The sequence below is a fragment of the Anoplophora glabripennis genome, unplaced genomic scaffold, assembly GCF_000390285.2.
Source record: "Anoplophora glabripennis isolate ALB-LARVAE unplaced genomic scaffold, Agla_2.0 scaffold37, whole genome shotgun sequence".
NCBI classification, from domain to species: domain Eukaryota; kingdom Metazoa; phylum Arthropoda; class Insecta; order Coleoptera; family Cerambycidae; genus Anoplophora; species Anoplophora glabripennis.
In genome coordinates this window covers 51364-76152 of record NW_019416243.1, presented here as the reverse complement: position 1 = coordinate 76152, position 24789 = coordinate 51364, and the positions used below count along the sequence as shown (strand labels likewise).

At 30.8% G+C, this 24789-nt stretch overlaps 1 protein-coding gene across 1 annotated transcript in view; it reads left to right on the top strand.

Moving 5' to 3' along the window:
- The window catches only part of LOC108913192 (ETS translocation variant 4), a 55540-nt gene that overhangs the window by 23413 nt on the left and 7338 nt on the right, over window positions 1–24789 (top strand). Inside the window, exons 4-7 of the mRNA XM_018718695.1 lie at window positions 5214–5285; window positions 12330–12617; window positions 21029–21118; window positions 23269–23465. Coding sequence (XP_018574211.1) covers window positions 5214–5285; window positions 12330–12617; window positions 21029–21118; window positions 23269–23465 — 647 coding nt within the window. The remainder of the gene's footprint in view (window positions 1–5213; window positions 5286–12329; window positions 12618–21028; window positions 21119–23268; window positions 23466–24789) is intronic.

Below are 24789 nucleotides of genomic sequence, written 5' to 3'. Positions count from 1 at the left end.
ATGTTGCATAACGTTAAATGATGGACCGTATTCCTGCGAGACTATTGTGTGTACGTATTTTGAAAGTAAATAAAAAAAATTCGGAGTGGATTACTACCTGCGTTAAAATAAATTATAATTTTAAGGAGAAAGAAAAAAATTTATGGAAAGCCAAAATTTCGGTCACGATCTGCTTAAAATGAACCCCAATTTACATCTCAGGCAACCCCAAATAAAATTTCACTTATACATATACATAGTTTTAAGATTCATTTCTGGTTAACTTGAAGACTAATGTCTATTTTATTGTCAAAAATTCGCTACATCACTAAGGACCAGGGCATCTTAAAATTTTTCGAAATGTACAGTCCGAATTAAATTTTTTGTTTTGAAAAGGTACCATAAATTCATTAATTGATAGAACATTAATGAGTAAAATGTTTCTATGGGCAAATGGCCTATCGTTTCCTGTTTTTGAGATAAAGTGTGTCAAATATGTTTTTTTAAATCAAATTTTAACCATATCTTTTTCAAAAAACAATGTACTAAATTGAAATTTTGTACAGGTAAGTTTTCTAGGTACATTATTAGTCTTGACCATCTGCTAGATGTCGCGACCTTACCTAGTGACATTTTATTACACAGCTCTTCTGAGGTTAGGTTTTTTAGTACATAACCTTTATATTATAATGAAATATTCCATTTTACAAAAAGAAAAGAAAATTTTATAAAAACTGACTACCCTACAGTAAATCAACTTCTTCTAAAATAAATCGATCTGGATCAAGTTACCTTAATATATAAACTTGCTTCTTTCTCTTAATTGTTGCTTCCTTAAAGTTATGTTATAATTAGTTTAAATGAAATGAAAATGATTGAGTGCCTATAACATTTTAATGTAGCAAAACTGTTGTAAATTAACTTGATCTAAACTGGTTTATCTCCGTCCAAGGAGGACGCCCCGTATAAGAAATAGAAGAAGGGTACCTTTGGGAGAGTCAATTGCGTTTTTTTTCGAAAACAATGCATTTTCAGCGACTTCCACAAAGATACCACTTTTATGCAGATTGAAATTTTACATTGTGGTGTACCACTTACATCATAACAAAACTAACTTCAAAAAAGTTTATATCATCAAATTAATAAGGCTGACCTCTTCTCCGAGAAAATTACCGATTATTAATCTTCGATTTAATAAAAAAATTGGAAACATTTTTCTTATTTTTTATATTCTCTAGCCTCTATTATTTATTCAGCAATAGTTGGCCTCGAAAGATGATGACCATAAGTTTTGCAGCTGAAGACTGTGTGCGGAGTTTTATCGAGTTGTCTGTACTTTTCATGCGACATAATATTAACCGTAGTATTTTTACCTCCTGATCGCGAATCTGATGTCAGCAGCGACCTATAACGTCACAGGATTTCCTAACCTCAAAAAACTGGTCAAAAATATGAATAATCCACGAAAAAGTGCTAGGAAAAATTAAAATTTTTCTATATTCAAATGTTCATTTATTTGGTTAAGATCCCGCCGACCGTAAATCCGCGGTCAGAATTGATGGTTCTTTTTCTAACCTCAAAAAAACGGATCAATTAAGGTCAGATATCACGAATTTTCAAAAAATAACAGATTCGCGACAAATTTGGTATACGGGGGTTTTCGGGGTCACTGATCGCAGATCCGAGGTCAATTTTGCAAAATTCAAGATAGCGGATCCAAGATGGCCGACCAAATTTAAAAAAAAAATACAAATTAGCTCCAAATTTGGTATACGGGGGTTTTCGGGGTCGCTGATCACTTGACTTCGGGATTTGTCATAGGCGTGTTCATCGTAAACAAATAAATAAACAGGTAGGTATAATAAAAAAAATACATTTTCGTACTTTATCGGCGAAAGGTCGTTTTTTACCTCTTGACGCTTTCGACATTATTAGAATATTAAAACACGAAGCAAACGCGAAGCCAATAACTGCCGTTTTACCGGTTTCGTACGATGTGCTGTAGCGAAAGGCCGACGCGACGGTTATGATCATCCGACCGAGTCCCGAACTCTTACTGTTTACGAATTCGCGGTCAGAATTGTAAAATTCATTTTGTAATATTTTTGTTTACTTTATAACCTGAGTACCCAAACATGTTTTAACCTTCTTTTTTTCGGCTATATCCTGTTCTTTTTTCTGTAAAAGATCTATTCACTGATTTTCTGCCTAATCTCAGGTAATAAAGTACATAGGCAATTGATTAAATTTTTAAAAACGAATTTTGTAAATCTGATCTCTGATTCAGGAGCAATATGTTATTATGTTATATTATTCTGTTAATACATAATAACATTCACAAAGTGATAAAGTCTTCGGTTATCCATTTTTAGTCAATTAAATTCGCTAAAAGAATGAGAAATATTGTCGTACTCTTCCTTAAATTATAAATAAAATGAACACAATAATTTTGTACACTACATAAAAAAAAACTTTAACAAAAGATCATAATATGTAATTAATATGAAATACGAACCCTAACAACTAAATTTGCGAAAGAATGATAATTTTGGCAATAATAGTTAAAAATAATGTCACATATATATTAGGGTTTTCATTTTACAACCATATTAGATAACATATCTATGATTATTTTGCAAATAATTAAATTTGTTCTTATCTATCTACAGTGTCCCCCTAAAGTCGTGCACAAATTCATTATTAGGTAAACAAAAGAAATTATTAAAAATTCCCGAAACAGGTCGATTTTTGAATTTAATTTCAATCAAATCACCACATATCATTTTAAAATGTCATTATTTTTTGCTATAATTTCTTTGATGCTTTTTTAATTTTATCTGCCTGATAGAACGTGCTCGTGTATTTCTTGCAGGCAATCATTTTTAAATAGTTTGTTAAGATTGTACAAGTAAATCCATTTTGAATGATTCTTCCTTAAAATATTGAGTATTTTTGAATTAATTAAAAAACATGATTCTAAGTGAAACCGAACGGATTGAAATTCTTATGATGATCGGATATGGTGATAGAATTCGAACTCATGAGGAAGTTTGTGTTTTGTTTAATGAAATTCATCCCAATCGTCCACCAATAAATCGATCCACGGTTAGCCGAACTGAAGCAAAGTTTCGAAATCATGGTCATGTTAAAAATATGCCCAGATCTGGCCGACCGACTGTAGATGAAGAAGTGCAGTTACAAGCCCTTTTGACCATTCATGAAAACCCGCAATCCAGTCTGAGAGTCGTAGCAGATAATTTAGGAAAGAGTAAAAGTACATTGAGTAGACTTCTTCACAAAAACAAGTATCATCCCTACAAAGACCACTTAGTACAAAAATTATGTGACGATGATTTCGACAGACGCACAGAATTTTGCGAAATGATGATGGAAAAATGTCAGGCAAATCCGGATTTTGTGAAACGCATAATTTTTTTCCGACGAGGCGTCTTTTTATTTGAATGGCACCGTCAATAAACAGAATTGTCGGTACTGGTCAGATCGCAATCCACATTGGATGATGGAAGCACACACTCAGCATCCCCAAAAGGTCAATATGTGGGCCGGAATTGTTGGTAATCGAATTTTGGGGCCGTATTTCTTTGAAGGAAATTTAGATGGTGCAAGATATTTGGAATTTCTTCAGTTCCATTTAGTTCCTTCCTTGAGTGTTCTATTTCCAAATGAAGAAGATCTAGATTTGTCCAATGAACTATTTAAAAATTATTGCCTGCAAGAAATACACGAGCACGTTCTATCAGGCAGATAAAATTAAAAAAGCATCAAAGAAATTATAGCAAAAAATAATGACATTTTAAAATGATATGTGGTGATTTGATTCAATTTTTAGTACGTTTATTTATTTGTAAATAAATTTAGTATTTGTAAATAATTTGGGTATTGTTGTCCTCCCTGTAACAATTAGAAGCAGCTTGTGGTATATTTTTGGAATCAGCTCAGTTAGGGCAATCCGAAAATTGTAAAAAAAAAGTGGGGTGTTCCATTTAAAAAAAATTGTGATGACGTCATTACTCGAACATAGGTCACCCTGCATACTAAATTATTATTTGAAAAAATTGTAAATTAAATTCAAAAATCGACCTGTTTAGGGAATTTTTAATAATTTCGTTTGTTTACCTAATAATGAATTTGTGCACGACTTTAGGGGGACACTGTATAAACGCTTCACAGTAATATTGTTTTACGTAATTTGCTAACAACTGTTTTGTCTCAAAATTCAAGTAGGTGCTGAAAATAAAAAATGTCCATTGTTATGATTCGTGTATCTATCAACGTTTATGACGTTTTCGCAACAACAATACACAAATCTATCACATGTGGCTGAGCACTCCCCAAAAAAGTGCGTGAAATAATATATCACAATATGAGCGAGGGAAATCAATTAAAAACATTTAGTTTTTATTTAATTTTCTTTAGGATTAACTGTCTTTTTTAATAAATATAGGTCAGTCAGCTTTCTTTAGAACTGAATTTGTGACAACCATTAATTACAAGTTGAGGTGAGGCGAATCTTGAAAACTTTCCTTAAAAATTACTTCAAATTTTCAATAAATAATGTGCCGTCCGAACATTTAGTTGTTAGGGCTCGCAAAACAAGATATTCACATAGATTAAAAAAAAATAAATTTCTTTTTTTTGATTCCAGAGTCACTATCTTAATGGAAATACTAGGGTCTGCATCCAACGATTTTCAATAATTTTGAGAAATTTGCTGCCTAAGCAGTTTTTGTACAGGAACCAACAATTTTAGAATTTTAATTTTGCCTAAAACTTTATTCATGCCTCGATTATCACAGAGACTTGTCAAAACGCTCGATTAATGCTTAACGATAGCACAGATTACCTACACTCTGTGACGATAGTATACATTTTCAAACGACAATTTCGAGAACCACTATTTCTACTTTCCTACAAACATCACTATTAGTTGCATATGAAGCGACTTGCATTTCTTAAATATCATCAATAGATTTATGAACCCACAGAAACTGTCTTGACCAAAATATTATTTCTTTAAAATATGATAAACCTTTGTCCCCATATCCGTCAATTATTCGTTCATGAATATTTTATTTTTAGGACTATTCTATTCCTTTGTAAAAAATTTGATTACACTGCGATGTTCCAAGTTCACAAATTTAGGTAGATATTTCTTCTAGTACCCCTCGTAGTTTTACAGATCGATATAGTACTTTCAATTCACATTTTTACAGGTAACAGCTGTGAAACGGATGATAGCGAACAATATGTACCAGATTCAGATTTCCAGAGTCAGTCAAATAATGGTAAGTACGTTGGTTTAAAAAACCTGTATAAATATAAAAAATTAATTTGTTAAAAGAAAGTACTGTCTAAGTATTATAAGTCTTAGATTTACCGATATATTCTTTTAGTACGTTAATATATTTTTTAAAACTATAGAACTTCTTTTTTGCTAAGAAGTTGTACAATACTGTTGACATCTCCCTTGACTTTGTATAAAAAGCATTTCAAACTTTTCCTTATATTCGGTCTAAAACCAAGATGTGCTCTAATTTCAAGAAAGGAACAAAGGTTTTATTGAAAACTGCAAGCTCATTGCAGTTTTGTGTAATTTTGGCAAGTCTTTCTACATAACATTTTATATTTTCATCTTATATTTCAAATTTCAATTTATCAACATGAATTTATAGCAAATAAACTTAATCTTGTTAATATTACTGATTTTGTTGCATATGCATTAGATATTTGTGAACGGGTTGGATCATGAAATTCTTCTTAGTAAGTTACTAAATATTGAAATGCCGATAAAGTTTTTTAAATTTTTCAAATCCTACCTATCTATTAAATCATTGAAAGTCCAGTATCATGGATGAATGGTGTTATTCATATATGCATTAATGATATTTGTGATAATCTTCTAACCAATGTTCTGTTATATGCAGATAAAATGTTTTCTGGGATCCGAATGGGCTTTCAAATGTTTAGTTACGCAAGAAACTATTAAAGATAAGCTAGGTTTCTTTCTCTAAGCCTCCCTAATTTCGACACCACTGGTTCGTTTTTGTTCAAATTTTACGTGAAATCTATATCTTTTAACGTTTCTTGAGTAATGATTAAAACCTTTATTTCAACTCCACTAAACTTTTAATTTTAGAACATTTTATACAATAAAAATGAAAACAAAAGTTAATATGAGTTCATATATGAGTTCATTATTACAAAATATTTGCAAAACCACAGGTATAAATTCAAAAAATTAATTTTTTATCCAATTTACTGATTAAAAAAGCTGTGGGTGTTTCAAATAGCTGAAAGGCATATCTTTTAATCAAATTGCGAATTGCCTATCTATCTTTAAACGTCAATAAGTTACCCTGTTTACTTAAGATTTAAAAATTATCAGATTTTTTACTCCCCTTTATTACTGCAATGTTTACATTTGAAAAGGCGGCACGGTTTCGCTTTCGTAGTTATTGTTCGATAAAATTTGAACGAAATCATTGCCACCATAATCGGATTTAGAAATCTGTACTACCGACGTTATTTAAAACGCCCTTCAGTCCGATAGCTCAGCATATTTTACTTATTTATTAATTTATTAATTCTATGGTTTTCTCTTTTCCTAATCAAAAAGTTTTGTATAAGTAGATCAAACATGTTAATCAAAAATATGTTCTAATGACAGTTTTTTTAACCTAAGCAAATTTATAACGTCCCAAATGTACTGTGCTTGTCTAAAATGTTTTATTGAGACACTTAGTATATTTTTTACGAATTCATTATTAAAAATTTATCTTTTAAGGAAATGAGAAATTTCAAAATACTCTGTGAAGATGGATGTTCGTTAGCTATAAATACTGAGCCTGTATAAATAATTACAAGTCACGTAACCGCCGGTCTTAGACAACCAACATTGCACAGCTGACTGTCAACGAAAAAATCTTTTACAATAAACAATGACAAACCGTTACGTCTACACTCGAAATAATGCCATCGCGGATTGGTTGAATAAAATTTCGTAAAAATTTACACCAATCACCAGCCGGTTAAATAGAATGTTAAATTTTAATGTAAACTTTTGTTTTCTTTTTTTAATAATTTTCAGTTTTCACGAAATTTTATTGCCAACGTGAAGGAAATTTTATTACTACTCCAAGCAAAATTGCAGTTCACGTGACTTAACCTTTAGGTACCATGATTTTTCGGGTTGAAATGCCGTGATCTATGTATCTAGTCCCGCCAGTTAAAGATTTAAGAATGAACTTAGTTAGGAATCTTTGATCTGCGCTTGTTGTTCTTAGACTAGGCTCTGTGGGGACGGCATATTCTATCAGAGCTCCTAGAACCGCATTGACACTAATGTCAAACCAATTTCTGTTCCTCTTGTTGGTTGCATCATTCATTGCATACGAAATCGCTCCTCAGTTCCGGGAGAAGTTCCATAGTGGCCTCTGTAACTTCGCAGATTTTATATTTTTTTGGTTTAAAAGAGTAAAATAATAATTGACTTCCGTCAGCATAACACTGCATTTTACTGTATCTGATAGATTGAAAAATATCGACCCTAAAACGCATCCCTGGGGAATTCCAGAAAATATAGGGAGAAATATCTGATAATTCAACATTAAATGACAACAATTAGGCAGGTAGTTACCAGAAATGTACAGAACTTTCATTAAAACCAAATAATATAGTTTAGCACATAAAAGACAATGATATACTATCGAAGGGAAATATCAGATGATTTGGAAAAGTCAAGCAAAACTATAAGGCTATAACATTTTTAATATCTAAATATCATAGTACAGTATTATTATTAACATTTATTAAAACTGATGTAGTGCGTAGAGCTGTGATCCTTGCGGAAACAGGATAGTCAAAAAAGAATAATTTTATGTTTAATTGCTTAATTATACTGACTTTGACTATGGACAACCTTTAATACTTTCGATAAGTATTATACAAAGCCTTCATAAATGTTTACATGCACATGATCGTCGAGCTTAAGCAACCCAACATTGCACGATTGGTACTGATAACGAAAATTCCCCAATGACAATCAATGACAACCGTCTACGCTCGAGATAATGCAATCGCTGATTGGTTAAAAAGTATCTCGTGAAAAATTACACCAATCACAGCCGTTAAAACAGAACATTTTGTTTTAATGCAACCTTGATATTAGTATTTTAATAATTTGAAATTTTACCGAAATTTAATGGCCAACATGAAGGAAACAAAATTATAGTTCCAAACAAAATTCATTCATTCATTTGGCTTGTAATCATTTATGAAGGCTCTGTAGTAGTAGTTGGTCTTAAATCAGACTTTTCTGAATCATTGTTTTGCGCAATACCTCTAATGATAGATAAATTTCAAATATCAAGAAAATAGCCAGGTTCTAATCAGCAATTTATTATATGCGTCACATATTTAGTTATAGCAGACAAAGATAGTTATAACAGCATTTATATTTTTACATCCATTGGCATTTGACTTCAGTTGAATGTTTAGACTGCTAATCTGTTCTATTATTCCTAATAAAAACTGACATCATTAAACCTATCGCAATTGTACCACTTTCCATTACATTGACAAATACCTCTAGAGCTAGACTTTGCAGAAAAATATTTATTTGCCTCATTAGATTTCTGTAGACAAGCAAGGGATATGTACAATATGACTATATTTAGATTTAAATTCTTACCGATTTCCAAGAGTATGACGAGTTTTTTTATGAAAATATAAATATGCAATTTTCTCTCATCTGATTGCATTCATCACACAATTACGTATCTACTATAATCTACTCAAAAATCATTTATACCCATATTTTTTTTTAATTTCTGTATGTCATTACAAATGATTATAGACGGAAAATTATTTTATCTCAAAAATTTACCTACGTTCATAATATCAAAATTAATTTTTCTCAATCAAAGGACTTTGTAATTCGTTCAGAGTCAGTGACGAGCTAAATAAAATGAGAAGAGGATATATAACATGAAAATAATTCTCACAGAATTGATCAATACTGATGTCACCTAGAAGAAATATATTATATTAATGAACAAATAAATGATAATAAATCCATTTGCTCAACACATATCTCACTTAATTACGGAGCTTTGCACAAACTAACAAAACTAAATTAAGTCACAAATAAATAACTTTAGATAATAATCAGGTTATGGCTTAAGGCTTTCACGGACCATGGTGATATTTATGTAACTGGTTACTGCCAGTTACAGGCTTACATGGCACTTCATTAGCCTTTGCTAGGAATCCTTGATGGACCTTGGTTGTTCTCACCTAGATTCCGTAAGGTTAGCCTACTATCAGAACTTCTGGATCCACCCTGATGTTGGTTTCGGTTATTACTACTGATTGTAAGGCCGCTACTAACGGAACCATTCTTCAGACAATGATAGTCCTCTGAGACATTCCGTAATGGTCTGTGTAGTTACACTAATTATCTTATCTTGTAGTGATGTGCTATATGTGCTGCTTCTTTATATTCGTATCCTAAGTCTGTAATTGGCGGCGACAAGATACATAAGCCACGGCAAAACAACTCAAAGAAATAATAATCAAGTTAGTTTCGAGTTAGTCATCGAACAGTTAAAACCTAAAGCTGTATACATATAAAAATTGAGGTTAAAATGAAATATATGATACATGACAATATAACATTAAATAATCCTGAAAGGTGTAATACTTTAATCATATTTGAATTTTTCCCTACAATTTACAAAACCATTTTATTTTATAATGTATAACTCAACGCGTATTTGCCTTACAAATGGGATAATGTATCCCACGTGATCCGATTGTAATAATCCTGAAGGTAAGCAACAGCGAATATGACATCATAAAGAGAGCGTACCCTGCCGCGCTTTAAGTTGAGAATATACAAAACTAAATGGATGTTTGCCTGTCTGAAAGAACTGGTGACAGGTTGATCTCTAAGCACAGCATGTACCCCGATTACTGCCGTCAGCCTAACCGCTACTGCACTCAATAACATACATAAATATAGCGTATACCTTCATGCTCCGTACCGAATTATTAATTCCAATTTTTAAATTTGAAAATACGGTATTAAAGAAAACTCCTTCGATATCTGCGAAATATGATTATATTTCATACGTCGCACGTGCAAAATAAATTCCTTTATACGTATGATTTATATGTATACTGAAAGTATTTATTTGTGGCATTTCTTAAGCGTTTTTCTTTGCCTACGGGTGATATTTTGCCACACTGTAAAAAGAAACAATAAGTGAGCTTTTAATTAACTTATTTTTTAATATGATTTTGGAATCCCACAATGGGAAGTAGATAAATACTTGTACATTACTAAAGGTTGTCTCAAAGTTCACGTAAGAAGTAATTTTAATAGAGAATACAGGTTTTTAATTAAAAATTGTAATTTCTTTATTGATTCATAAAGTATGCACTATAGGGAATAGCATATCGGATAAATGGCCTCCACGGCTTTGCTGGCACGTACGCACTGTTGTTAATACGGCATTCAATTCGCTCCTTCAAGGCGTGGTGGTTATGGGCTTGTTGGTATAAACCTTATGCTTCAAAGAAAAAATCGAACGGCGTTAAATTCTGTTTACCAAAATTGGAAATTACATTACCAGGAAATGACTCATGCAGTAAATTAATTGTTTCTCCGGCTGTATGGCATATGGCACCGTCTTGTTGAAACCACATGTCGTATAAACCCATATCTTGCAATTTTGGCAGAAAAATGAACTAGTTTATCATGTCACGATATCGAGCATTAACTGTTATTGCCAGCCAGTCGTATTTTCAAAGAAGAATGGTCGGTCTGATGATGCCTCCAGCCCAAAATCCGCACCAGACGGTGAAAGATTGTAGATGCGTTTATTTCTCAACAATCACTCCTGGATTTTCTGAACCTCAAATGCGTCAATTTTGTCGATTAACTGAAGCCATCAAGATGAAAATAAACTTCATCGCTGAAAATGATTTTGTTTTAATACCATCCATTTGTTCCATAATCCACTCAACAGACTCACTTCGCTCTACGTGACCAGTAGGCTTCAGTTCTTGTAACAATTGAACTTTGTAAGCATGAAGATGCAAAAGAACTTCTCAAAATGTCCAATTCTTCACCATAATACCGAATTTATGTTCCGGGATTCTAGGAACACTCTCACAAATTGCTTCGATGTTTTGTTTTGAACAACTTATTGAAGAGTGGTCAGAATGTTAAAATCACTAACTAATCCAGTCTCTCTGATTTTTTTAATTAATCACTTCATAGTTGATGAAGTTAAATCACTATTCCGAAGGTACGAAAATCGCGCATTCTACAGTTCTACCAAACCTTCATTATTTTAAAAATATTGCTCCATTTTTAATAACCCTGAACTGTCAGCTGTCACGATGTCTTTTTTTTTTCGTTAACAGCACTTCTTGCGTGAATTATGGGACACCCATTATTTATATCGTGAAAAGTTTTTCTCATTGTAGAACTGGCAAATAATAAACAAAAATAAGTTTGTTAAGAAACAACCTATGCGTGATACTTATGGGTTTATTTATAATTTTTTAATGGTTTCATTTACAATGCGGCAAAGATGCCCCTAAAAAAAGAAAAATAGAGAATGATTTCTTAGGGCCCTAGGTCCCTTCAACTAAAGGGCGTGAAAACTATTTTTATTCAATTACATAAAAGCCATTAGAAACTTCAAACTTGACACAAGAAATAATCAATAACATTAAAAAAATTATTATTAATTATTTGATGTTGAAGATAGTATTATTAATTTCCAATAAAATAATAGTTTTTCGAGTTTTTTTTTTATAGAATAACCAGTTCACGAGTAGTAGTCTAAAAATCATAACAGTTATAGTAGGAGACCACAGATAGAAGCCACTGTGTGTGCTCCAGTACCCAGACTGAGTTTGCTGTGAAGAGCTGAGCCCCCAGAGCCATTTTTCTTTCAGACGTATCAAATTAGGAACGAAATCTTTATTTATAAGAATTATAGTGTGTAACGTAGAAACTGTTTTTAATTTTTACATATAATCTAGAACTAAACGACATACATAAATGTTTTCTTTTATTAAATATGTTTAGATATGATGTATTGTTAAAAATAAATTGCTTTTACAGTGGATTTCAACTTTTATTAACAACTTAATTTTAAATATCATTATTTCGAAAAATCCTCTTGTTTTCATTTCAATAATATTAATATTTTCCACAGTTTTTTTACTCACAGTTTATGAACACCATGTATTAGTATAACTAGTAATAGTAGTAGTAGTATTATATTATCTAGTGTATTTATTATGATTTATAGATTTAAAATCTGAAACGAATATGTCAGAAGTTCTACAAACAATAAGTAAGTCATCCGTGTACCCATCAACATATCCATCAAGTGACCATTTTGAAGGAATCTACTCCAGTTCTTATCAACACGCTGGTTGCTTTTATTCACCTCCCTTGTACAACAGAACAACACCACCCCCAATACGGTCAATAGAAGGATCTCTACCGTCATCTAATGTACCGAGTGTTCCACCACATCATGCACTAGGAAACCATTTACCAATAAAACAGGAACCAGGTGATAGGGAATACGAAGGTAAGCTATACATATTTTTGTTAAAAGTTGTATATTTATAGAAATATTGAAAATAGTGACCTTATGTACAGGATACAACATAAATAAAATTTTAGACTTATCTATAATGCCTCAAAGGCAGAAAAAAACAGAATTACAAGACAAGAAAAATAGATATACCTAGCTACAGAATTGCACGCCCAATTTATCATTTATGATAACCTCCAGAAATGTGAATGTAATTAAAAAATTTCGGTTGTTTTCTGAACAGATCTCGTACTATTATTTACATGCTTTTCCTCAACTATCTCGCAGCTTGCAAAGAACCACGTATTTGATTCAGTTTGAAGATTTGAAGTTTTCGTGATTATCAAATTTCTTCTTTGTCTATTGTGTAACATCGTGAAGGACTAAATAATGCACGCCACTGCATGTAATACTGCAAATGCATTAATTGATTCTCTCAAAGGAGCTCATATAATTTTTCTTCAAATAATCAATCTGTTCGTCTTAAAATACCTCTTTTGATCGTAAAATACAGTATTGAAATTTCGTTTACAAATGCAACGAATGAAGCTTGTTCCAGAACAATTATATTTCTAGATTATAACACTGTTTAGGTACCCTGCGATGAATTATAGCAAAAATTAAATTTCCAAACGATATAAATGTCAGCAAGTTCACGACTTGAGATTATGAACACACCGATCACTTTCAGAAGAGGGGATAAGGAGCAGAGGGTGTACTTGTGCCACAAAACATACACCACTACAAAATTTAGCTACATACATAAAACAACACACAAAATGTAAACATCGAAGAGAAAATAAACGGTTAGTAATTCAACAACGAAGGGGTTAATATTAATCGGCTTGTTTAGCAGCAAACTTTTCGACGGCGACTGGTTAACATGGGTACGATATGAAACCCTCTGGCGAATTGTAACACGGGGTGAAGATTTTAATTGAGGCTAATCAATATTAATACAGCTATTACATGCACCCTTTAGTCCATTAGACTACATATACTATGCATACGGTGATCAGTCTAGGTTGTATTATGAACTTCATTAATGGTGAGTGTCAGTTACTGACATTGGAGCTGTAACGGGTAATGACTGTTTTTGAGCAGAAAATTAAATAAGTCCCAACAAACTGATTTGATTTGTGTATGAAAATTATATTCAAATTTCAATATCACCATAAATTTGGTCCATTGAATTGATGAATAAAGTCCTTAACAAGCAATATACCTTGATGGAATAGTCGTTAGTTCAAATAGGAGAAATAAGGAGAAGCTACAATTTATTTACATTCAGTATAGGTATTCCGAAAACCAAACATTTTAAGTTTGGAATATCACGCTCTTATTCACTTCTGTTTGATTAATATTAAACTGCTATACAATTTCGAAAAAATAATTATGTCGTGGAAACTTGTAAACGCTCATTTTATAAAAGATACTACAAATGAAAGTGTTTTTAAGAAAAGATGTTCGAAAATTAAATAGGAATTCAAAATTTCACTGTCTTAAAATACCATAAACATTTCTTGACTCAGACAACCAAACTAGAGAATATGGGGATATTAATTTTTCAAATATTGTCCTTTTACATTGTTTACAACTAGGTTTAAAAAAAATTTAACTATTCTCTTTAATACAATGTATTCAGTTCATTATAATTTTAATATAAACATGATCATGTTGTTTGAAATACTTCACAGACTAAGCAAATCCTTTATTGAGAAATTCAGAAATTTGGAGTGAATTCAACTATAGAATTTTAAATTGCATTTTATTTAAAAATCATAAGTTGAGTCGGACTGAAAACGTAGGCTATCTTTTAAAAATAGTTTTGAAACATAAACTTCAAAGGCCGAATTTTTTCCTTAAAACATTTTTTTGAATTTTGTAGGTACCTGCTATAATAGGTTGTCTTAAACAGCATTATTTTCGAGATTCAGTATACATATACAACTATATGTTTCGAAGGAGTAGCATTTTCGAGTTTTTATCTTTTGTAGCCTAAAATAAATTTACCATAAAAATGTAGGCCGCTGCTTTGGGAGCGTATTCTGTTCGTTAAAATAAAGAAAAAACTATATACAAACTTAGTGATTATTTTGGTACATTTATTACTCTAATTTTCATAAATTTCGTCAAACATGTGAAATACTGCGATGGACATTTAGCAAAAACTTTACACCCTATAACTCGAAAACTAGTTTACTATCAGAAGGTGCTTAAGTACCACCTTGTACAAATACACGAGAAAGTATCCAACCAGTCTGCCGGTCACTTCATCATAAATAAGGATCAACCAGGAGTTCTATGCACTAGGTTATTCTAGGCTAGGCTCTAGATTAGCTACTTTATTTATTTATTTATTTATTTATTTATTTATTTATTTATTTATTTATTTATTTTGTATGGAACACACTGTATTGAAATTTTCCAATTTCTCGTTGAATTTGAGAACTACTTTCAACAGGTTCATAAACAGATATTGGGTTATTTAATATGATACATAACTATGTTTTCTATTAAATGCTGTGCATCATAAAAACATTTTAATAAATATTTTTCTCAGAAACAGTCAGATTTACAAAACACAACAAATCGGAAGAGCATCTCTTTGTGGTAAATTGCGTAGATTTTGAAAAAATTTAAGATTTTGTTGTTTTATCAGTGACGTATCAAATGTTTTTAATAAAGGCACTTGTCGCTATAAGATACTGGTGAAACTAAAAACTGAAAATATATTTGTAATCCGCAGTCAAAATCATTTTATAAAATTTCTACAATATTTTGCGTTCATAAAATGTTCGAGAAAAAGTATATTTTTCAGAGAAACTTTAAATCTCAAAATAATTTTTAATTTTTGATAACTTACTTGTTCCTAAAGTTTCATCAGTATACCGGGTGATTCAATTTTCATTTGCAACCCTGTTTCTCTTTTATTTTAACAAATTGCTATAACAAACCCTATATATTTTCAAATCGCCGCTCAAACTCTATCAAATGACATTATTAGATCTTCTCCATGGTAACATATGTCAAAATTGCTATAGTCAACTGTTTTTGTTCAAATGGCACACTATATATTTTTTTATCAATTCTGGAAGATATTTTTTTTTCTGCGTTCAGCTATATTAGGAAGTCTATAGTTTCATTACAAATATTGCTAGAAAAATAGCAAAAAAAGATGAACCCTACTTTCAGTAGCCTTATTCTGAAAAATGATAGCCAGCTGCGGAAACAACTGAATTTTGACGTTTCTAAATAACAGTTTGTCAAAATAATTGACATTTTGTTCCTACCTATTCTATCTACAACTAATTAGGTATAACATGAATACTTACAGTAACCAAGAAAAGCTAGGTATGATTTTAATTTATAGAGAGGGCCGAAAGAACAGCCTAAAGCTGCCAGGCATTTATACCAACATCGTTTTCCGCAGAGACAACTTGTATCAGATAAAATGTTCGGAAAGTTGGCCAGCAATTTGGCGGCAGATGGAAGTTTTCTAGAGAAAAAAAGAATTTTTAAACCCAGAAGGGCAAGAGATGAAAAACATTCGATGCACTTCTTAGCACGGTTAGCAGTTACTCAAGAAATAAATATCTTACAACTCATTATGTTGTCAGATGAATCCCAATTCCACAATAATGGAATAATCAACCGCCATAATTGCCATTATTGGTCCCAAAATAATCCCCATTGGCTTAGAGAAACCCATTTCCAAAATGTTTGTGGAATTAACGGACAAATTGTAGGACTAAGGTTCTATAATGGAACACTTACAGGACAAATATATTTAAATTTTTTAATGGAAGATGTTACATTACATACCTATTAGGCGCAATATGATTTTTACAGCAAGATAGAGCACCACCTCACAATGCCTGAATTTTTAGAAAGATCAGTAATCTTAGCGAAGATGTTAAATGGCCTCCGGATCTCACTTCTATAGATTTCTTTCTTTGGCCTTACCTAAAAGAAAAAATTTACTCTTCGGCATTAAATGATATTGATGGCCTTAAAAACAAAATAAAAGTAGAATGTCGGAGATTAAATAGAGAAACACTAGAACGTGTTTGTAGAGAAGAAGTGATAAACAGAGGTATTCTGTGTTTGGAAGAGAATGGAGGTCATTTTGAACATTGTAAATAAGTATTGTTTTAATTTAAAAAAATATATAATAACTTGTTTCCTCAGCTGGCTATCATTTTTCAAAATAAAGCTACTGAAACTGGATACATTTTTGTTTGCTGTTTTTCTAACAATATTTCTAATGAAGCTATAGACTTTCTTATATAGTCTAACGCAATTTTGACATATTTTACCATGGAGACGATCTAATAATGTCATTTGATAGAGTTTGAGCAGAGTTAGAGATTTAAAAATATATAGGGTTTGTTATAGCTAATTGTTAAAATAAAAAAGATACGGAGCCGCGAATACCGAACTGAATCACCTGGTATATTGAACAACCCTGTATAATTAATTTTTACGTTATTTCTTGAAATTTTTTTTTCCAAAGGAGACGATATATTTTACGTTTTGTTTTTAAATAAATATAAATATTACTACTCCGCAAACGGTATTATATTCAATAGAAACCTTATCCACTAATATTTTCGATGAGGGTTAGTTAGAGACTTAATCAAGTTTTAACTCCCCGCGGCTTCGCCCAAAAATGCTGATTATCGTCTGCGCACGGCGGCAAATAATATGTTTATCCACGGGAGACGTTCTATGTAGATTTTAATAGCGAAAGAATGAATTTTGATTTTGTATAAGAACCGCATGATATTTTCATCACGTTTTCCATATCGATGAGGAAAATTGTGCGCAGGCATGACTTGAATATCAAATTAAAAATGTTTTTATTTGCACAATAAATATTGTGTATACTGAAATTGATTCTATTATCTTGAAAATGTATATTATTACATAAAAAGCTATCAAGTAGACACTGAAATATGCATTTATATTGTTATCAATCGTAAACCAAAATCAATGCTGTAATTATTAATATTCAACTGAACTGAACATTTGCAGAATTATATACAAACCGCGTTCGTACAAATTCACTTTTTCTGGTCGGTTTTGTTAGTTTGGTTACCCTCAATTTCGCTATAAAACTTTACTAAAACGAAGTTTATAGATATAATTTATAGTGTTCCATTGACATATTGATAAATACAAATTTTCCTCGTTTCTATTTAATGGTATGTTTTTTGATACGTATCTTCTTATATTGAAACTGGGCTAATGAATAGTTTATGTAACGCCAGTTTTAAATTTCCTTCTAAAAACAAAATATAAATAAAATAAAATTTTTCAGGGCCAACTCAGGGACAAATATCCCACATATTAAATTATTTAAATGCCTTTTTATCCAGATCGATATAAATTATAAATAATTAGTGTCCAATAATTTACCACTTGATTCTATTGCCAAAAATAAGAATCTTTTTCATATAAACATAGGTCGAGAAATGCTTCATAAGGGAGCTACGCCCCCATAATTAGGGCCTCAAAAAATTATTTTTTTTTTTAATATTTCCTAAATGGGTTGAAGGAAAATTATGAATTTGGACACCATGAACGCTCATTAAAAGTCGAAATAGATCATTATAAATTTTTTAAAAAATTTTGCTCAGGGGGGTGTCAATTGGGGGGAGCGGGCGGCTAAAATTTGCCCCAATTTTTTTGCTTGTCGAAATTTTCAAATTCAGAGGCCAACATGATAGACCTTAATTTCTTCTACAAAAGGTACTCTTTATTTCTTTCGATAAAATGCTCCATTTCCAAGAAAAACGGATTTAAATGCTTAGAAAAGCACATAGCAGATCTATCAGATCTAAATTTGAAAATAGCAACATGTAAAAAATTTGGGTCAAATTTTACCCGAGACTTCCCCCCCATAACAAACTTTTGTAAGAACTTTTCACGTTGTTTATTACAATGTAACTATAATGACAAAATTTATAATGGTATGTACATGTACCGTTTTTCTCGGAAATGGAGTATTTTATCGAAAGAAATAAAGAGTACCTTCTTTGTAGAGGAAATGAGGGTTGACATCTGAATTTGAATATTTCGACAAGCAAAAGAATTGGGGCAAACTTTAGCCGACGACCCCCCAATTGAGACCCCCCCTGACTAAAATTTTTGAAAAATTTTATGATTATCTATTTCGACTTTTAATGAGCGTTTACGACGTCAAAATTCATAATTTTCCTTCAAGCCATTTCCGAAATATTTAAAAAAATGAATTTTTGAGGCTCCATTTAGGGCGATGTAGCTCCCTTAGAAAGCATTTGTCGACTCATGTTTATATGAAAAAATATTCTTATTTTTGGCAATAGAATCAAGTGGTAAATTATTATTATTAATTATGATATATAAATAATATAATTATTTTTTCAAGACAGAAAACTAAAAGTAGGATGAAAACGCTTTATCTTATTATTTTATATTTATTTAAAAACTTGAGAGAAAATAATCATTACAATATTTTTAATTATGAGCGGTTATTAATATAATTTGTAACACTGAATATATTATATTAGTCCAGTTTGTAGAGGTTCGGCCTGTGTCAAACCTTGATAACCCGGAAATAACTACACAGGCCTACTTTAAATGATGAGTACAATAACAGGCTAATTTGCTGACAAAGAATTTTATCAGGGAAAAAAGTTATTAACAATTTAATAGTGAAAAAAAAATTTTTTAGTAGTTTTCTTTAAATAACTCAACGGGATGTCTTTGTACGAAAAAATGCTTAGGACATGATTTTGTTTGTAATAAAAATAGCTACAAAATGACGGTGGTCCGATTACGAAATTTGCAATAACAAAGCCGTGAGATTGAAAAAACGATTGGACAATTAAAAAGTTGTAACCCTGTGTAGCTGGAGATCGACCACTTTAAAAATTATGTAAGTCATCTCACCAAACCTATAAAGGTAAAATATAGAAAATAATAGCAAATTTTGTGGGGAAGACATGCCTGCTTATTTCCGATATAATTATACTACGATAATAGCTTCACCATGTGTTGTCACTGAAATTACCCGTCTATAGTTAGACTTTGTATTAGCAAAACTTGCCTTTATCTACTACTCGTATATCAAATAGACAAAACAGTGCTTTAAAACTCAATTTTTTCTGCGAAATAGACGGTCGTACTCTACCAATTTAGTACACAGCAAAAAGATTATATCAAAAATTTATACAACCGTAGGCCTGTTCACTAGAATTTATAAAGAAAACACGACTAACTGCAATTTGTATCAGATTACCAATAAATTGTATTTAAAATGTTTTTGTTAACTCTACCACAATTTTAATATTTACTCTCTATTTTGTAATAGGATACCTATAATTTGTGATTGTGTTAAATAAATATTAATAAAATTTCACAATTTTCCAAAAAAAATTTCTACGTATTGCAGATTTTGCTACGTACTACATTATTGTTGAAATTTTTTTAAATGTTTTTGTAAATATTTACGAATCTCCTATTTTTCTATAAATTGTCTTGAAGTACTGAAAAATATGTACCGTAAATTATTATGTATAAATTATCTGAATAGATACATTGACTAGTTGCAAAAACGAAGTATACCTAGGAAATAAAACATAAACAGTACCTATTCAATTGTAGTCAACAAGCAACGTTGTAAAACATGATTACAATCTCTGTTTTTATACAGGGTGTTTTTAAAGGTACAACGCTCCACCAGACATAGTACGACTCAAAATAAGTTCATTTAACTAAACTTGCCTTAGTCCAAAAATTGATAATAACGGATCTACCGGATGTCAAAGTTGAAAAAGTAAATAACATTTTCTTTAATATCTTTCGACTAGGTACTTCAAACTAATTTCATGGAATTTCGTATCCGGGTATTTTTTTGTGATGAAAAATTCGAATTTATCGACGATTTCGTTGTATCTTTTAGAGGGCGCCATAAGCGAACATTAGGACGCATTTACACTGCCAATACTTTTTTTGTTAAATTTGTAAATTCATAAAATTGTAACACTTAATGTTCTTCCGTCAGCAAACAATCACAATACTTTCCGCCACATGTACATCTGAACTTTAAACAACAATCATTCCTAAATTATACCGACCCGTTGTATGAATATGAATATGTATTTTAATGTATGACAACTAAGCTAACTTCGTATAGGTTGTCAAAAGGTATCAAATTATCTTTTATATTAGAATTAATTACACCATCAAAATGAACTGGATTAACTTGTACATGGTAACTTTATATTGCTTTGATTTTTATTAATGATTCATGTAATAAGGACTGACAGAATAAGGACAGAAAAAGTAATTAAAAAAATTTAATAAAAATTGAGAGATTTAATTTAGTGGACAATTAAAGTATTCATTTTTTATTTTAGGTAATCTCAGGGTACAATATGAAAGAAATAAACTATCCCCAAATTCAAAACCACACTGGAGGCACACATCTGTAGGATTAATCAATAGCAGTAAGTTAAAGATTTTTTAAAAATATTTTTGAAATTCTGTACCGAATTTGTGTTACACAAGCATTTCACAATGGAAGATTCGGAAAATCAAAATAGGGCGACTGATCAAATATGCCTTTCAGATGTATACGTTATTTCAATATACGGATGTCTGCAATGTCATACTTAAAATAAATCAAAGTATTTTGATAAAATTTTGATGAAGAAAATAAATTTGAAAATTTCCGTTGATAGAGAAGAGATTTTAAGACTAGCTACAAATTCTCTAAATAAGACTTAAACTTTCTTGTTCGTCAAATATTATTTAGACAAAAAAATAATAAAAACTTGTAGAATTTCAATTAGAAGTAAAAACAAACAAAAATCCAAATACAAGTGATATTCATTTCATTATATGTTGGGTATAAATAGAAGCATTAACTAATTTTTCTAATGTTGTAGAATAAAAAGGAATAATATTTTATTAAGACATGTTTATCCCAATCGTTCTATTTTAACCTCAGAATATGTATATTATTTTTATAGTTACACCAATGAACTGTACCTACATATCGTAATGTTAGAGTTTGTAGAAATACTGGATGATATACTTACCACTGAAAACTAACGGAGTTAGTACAAAATTCTAGTAAGTTCATCATGTGTATTTTTTCTACTATTTCGTATACCATATTGAAACTACATAAACCAGTGACAAAAACCATTCACTTTCTGTACCACACTTTCCTCAACTTTTGATTTGCAATGTAGTTCTTATAAAACGCTTTTTTGATCAGCTTTTCGATACCTACTAAAGTCAGTAATGAACGCTATTAATCCAGCGCTAACATTTTCGTTTTCCCATTCGTTTCCCATTCTTTCATTCATATATTTTACTTGTATTTAAATACCTACATTACAGAATTAAAAAGATCCTATATTTTATTGGGACCATATTCATTCACTTATCATAATCCCTGCACATTTTTGTTTTACAGTAACAAAATCATACATTTGATTTTTTGGTCGCACTTACCTAGAGATTTAAACTAGCATCAAGTGAAGGTAAAAAGAGAAAAGAAACAAATTACAAATACGTAAATTCCCAATTTCAGGTTCTCGGTGTCGCTGATTACGAGTCTGAAGTAAGAATTGCAAAATTCCAAATGAAGGATCCAATATGGGAATTTAGAAATGAAAATAATTTTTGTCGAATAGCACACAAAATATCTAAAAGAATATATGGATGTAAATTTTATCACTTAATGCAATGTTTTGATAAAAAATAATCATGAAGAATTCAGATTACGATTACTGTAACACTTATTCTTCAGCCCTCAGGCCGAAGAGAACGACTCCTCGCACGTTTCTGCTATAAACAATTTTAAGATAGTTGAATCCAAATGCGGCATTACACTTTCGAAATTCAAGACGGAGGATTCAATATGGCGTGTGAGATGATTATATAACAACGTAATCATAATTCTATCTAGTTATATGTAAACCATTATTTTTCAACTGTTCTGTATAAAGATAGAGGGGAAACTCTTCTAATGACAAATGATTAAAAATGTCTTATTAGATCCTGTTAAGTTTATAAAAATACGACAGGAAGTCGTGGTACTATTAATACTGAACGGAAGTATTAAATATTGATTCTAATTGGCTAAAACAATATTGAAAAACTGAGGAAGGGAAAATCGTGACAAAACAGTTGATACATATATTTTCTTACTAGTTTAAGCAGTTTCACTATAAAACAGTAAAAAATATACACAAAGAAATGGGTTTATCTCCAATACGGTACTGAAATTCTGGAATTCTGAATACAAAAGTATATTAGCTACCAATGGCATATAGTTATACTAAAATTAAATTAATTCCTGTAAATTGTTCCAGTACTATAAACAAAATCAGTTTTACTGAAAATTTAAAAATCACCCGTACGTATATCTACAAACTTTGACCCACGACTTTTTTATTGGTCATTGCATTCTCATCTTGTTTGCATTACTCCACTCTGCCATTAAATTATGTATATACATATATTTCCTATGGAACACCGACATAGTGATAATTTTCTTAGGAATAATAGACTGAATCGTAATATATTTTTAAGTAAATAAATATGTAGGTACTAAACTAAATATTTTTTACAAATTTGTTTATAGATTCATCGGAAAAAATAGATGATAAATCTAGAGAAACCACAGACAGCAGAACAAATAACATTCAGAATTCGGGGCGAAGGGGTTCTCTGCAATTATGGCAGTTCTTAGTGGCATTGCTAGATGCACCAGATGCCAGCGCCGGATGCATAGCCTGGACTGGAAGAGGAATGGAATTCAAATTAATTGAACCAGAAGAGGTAAGTATTTTCTTACTTTTCAGAAAAAGAACATATTTTTAATGTTTAAACTGTCCAACACATATATTCCTATATCACAAGAACGAAAGCTTTTTTGTCTGTTTGAAATTTCTTTTTAATAATTGTAAAAGCCTATGTCGCATTTATTCTTCAAATATTGCTGTATGAATCAGATATATTTATGTTTATGAACCAATTTCTTTCTAGACAGTCTTTAGAAGTATGTACCTATTTACTCAAATTAACTAATTACTAATTGTAGATTATGTCTTTATTTTCTCATCTTATCTCATATATCACTCTTCATATTTATTTAAGTTAACGATTATAATCTAATGAGGAATATAGGTTAACCTTCAGTTTGTTAAGAACCATAGAAAATATAGTACTAACGTAGACTGAAATGTCCCTAATATTGCCACTAAACCGCGAAACAGCGCCACGTAACGTTTTGGAAGCTTACTACTACTTAGCTCCTAATGAGTAGGCAACACTTTATACTTTGTGAACTGATTACAGCGCCATCTATCGTATGGAAACGACTTCTCACTTATATCCTCTATATTATATTATTTTAAAAGTAAACCCTTATACAAATAGGAATAGTCAAGTGTCAATACTTTTGAGAACAGATTATTTAGTTAAACAGAAAATGTAGCGAAAAACTAATATTCAGTACTTTTCTAATTCGCTTCTGCTTTGATAACGAAACTAGAGGTTTCATAAAATTTGTTTTTCCAGTGCGTAACCAGACTTATACATGTAGATGTATGTCTCTGGCATCTCACTATTAGGCAAAAGTTTTCAGTATTGACACTTGACTGTCCCTATCGGTACAAGGGTTTATTTTTCCAGTTTTTTTTTCTTCAAACTATGGCAAAATATCCAAATTATAACATTTATAATGCCACAAATAAATACAGACAATTTCTTATTTATTATTTTATTATATTATAGTATTTTTCAAATTTTGACATTTGCCAAGATATACTTAGTAAATGGTTTCGATAAGGAAATAAAACATTTTTTAATAATTTTAAGTTTATTTTGTATCTACAAGAAATCCTAATTGATTTATACAGAATGTTGTTATGCATGTACTATTAAAACAATTTCTTGTTATGTATTTAATTGTAAGTAAAAACGACAACAATTTAATTCATTTGCTTCATAAACTTGATAAGTTGGCAAGTAAGCTGTAAAAATATAAAAATTATGCATGAACTGTTATAATAATCTCACTTTCCGGAGAGTATACCTAACCGAATATTTGTACAATATTGGGTTAAATTCAATAGTTCATATAGTTTGGAACTTTCAAACC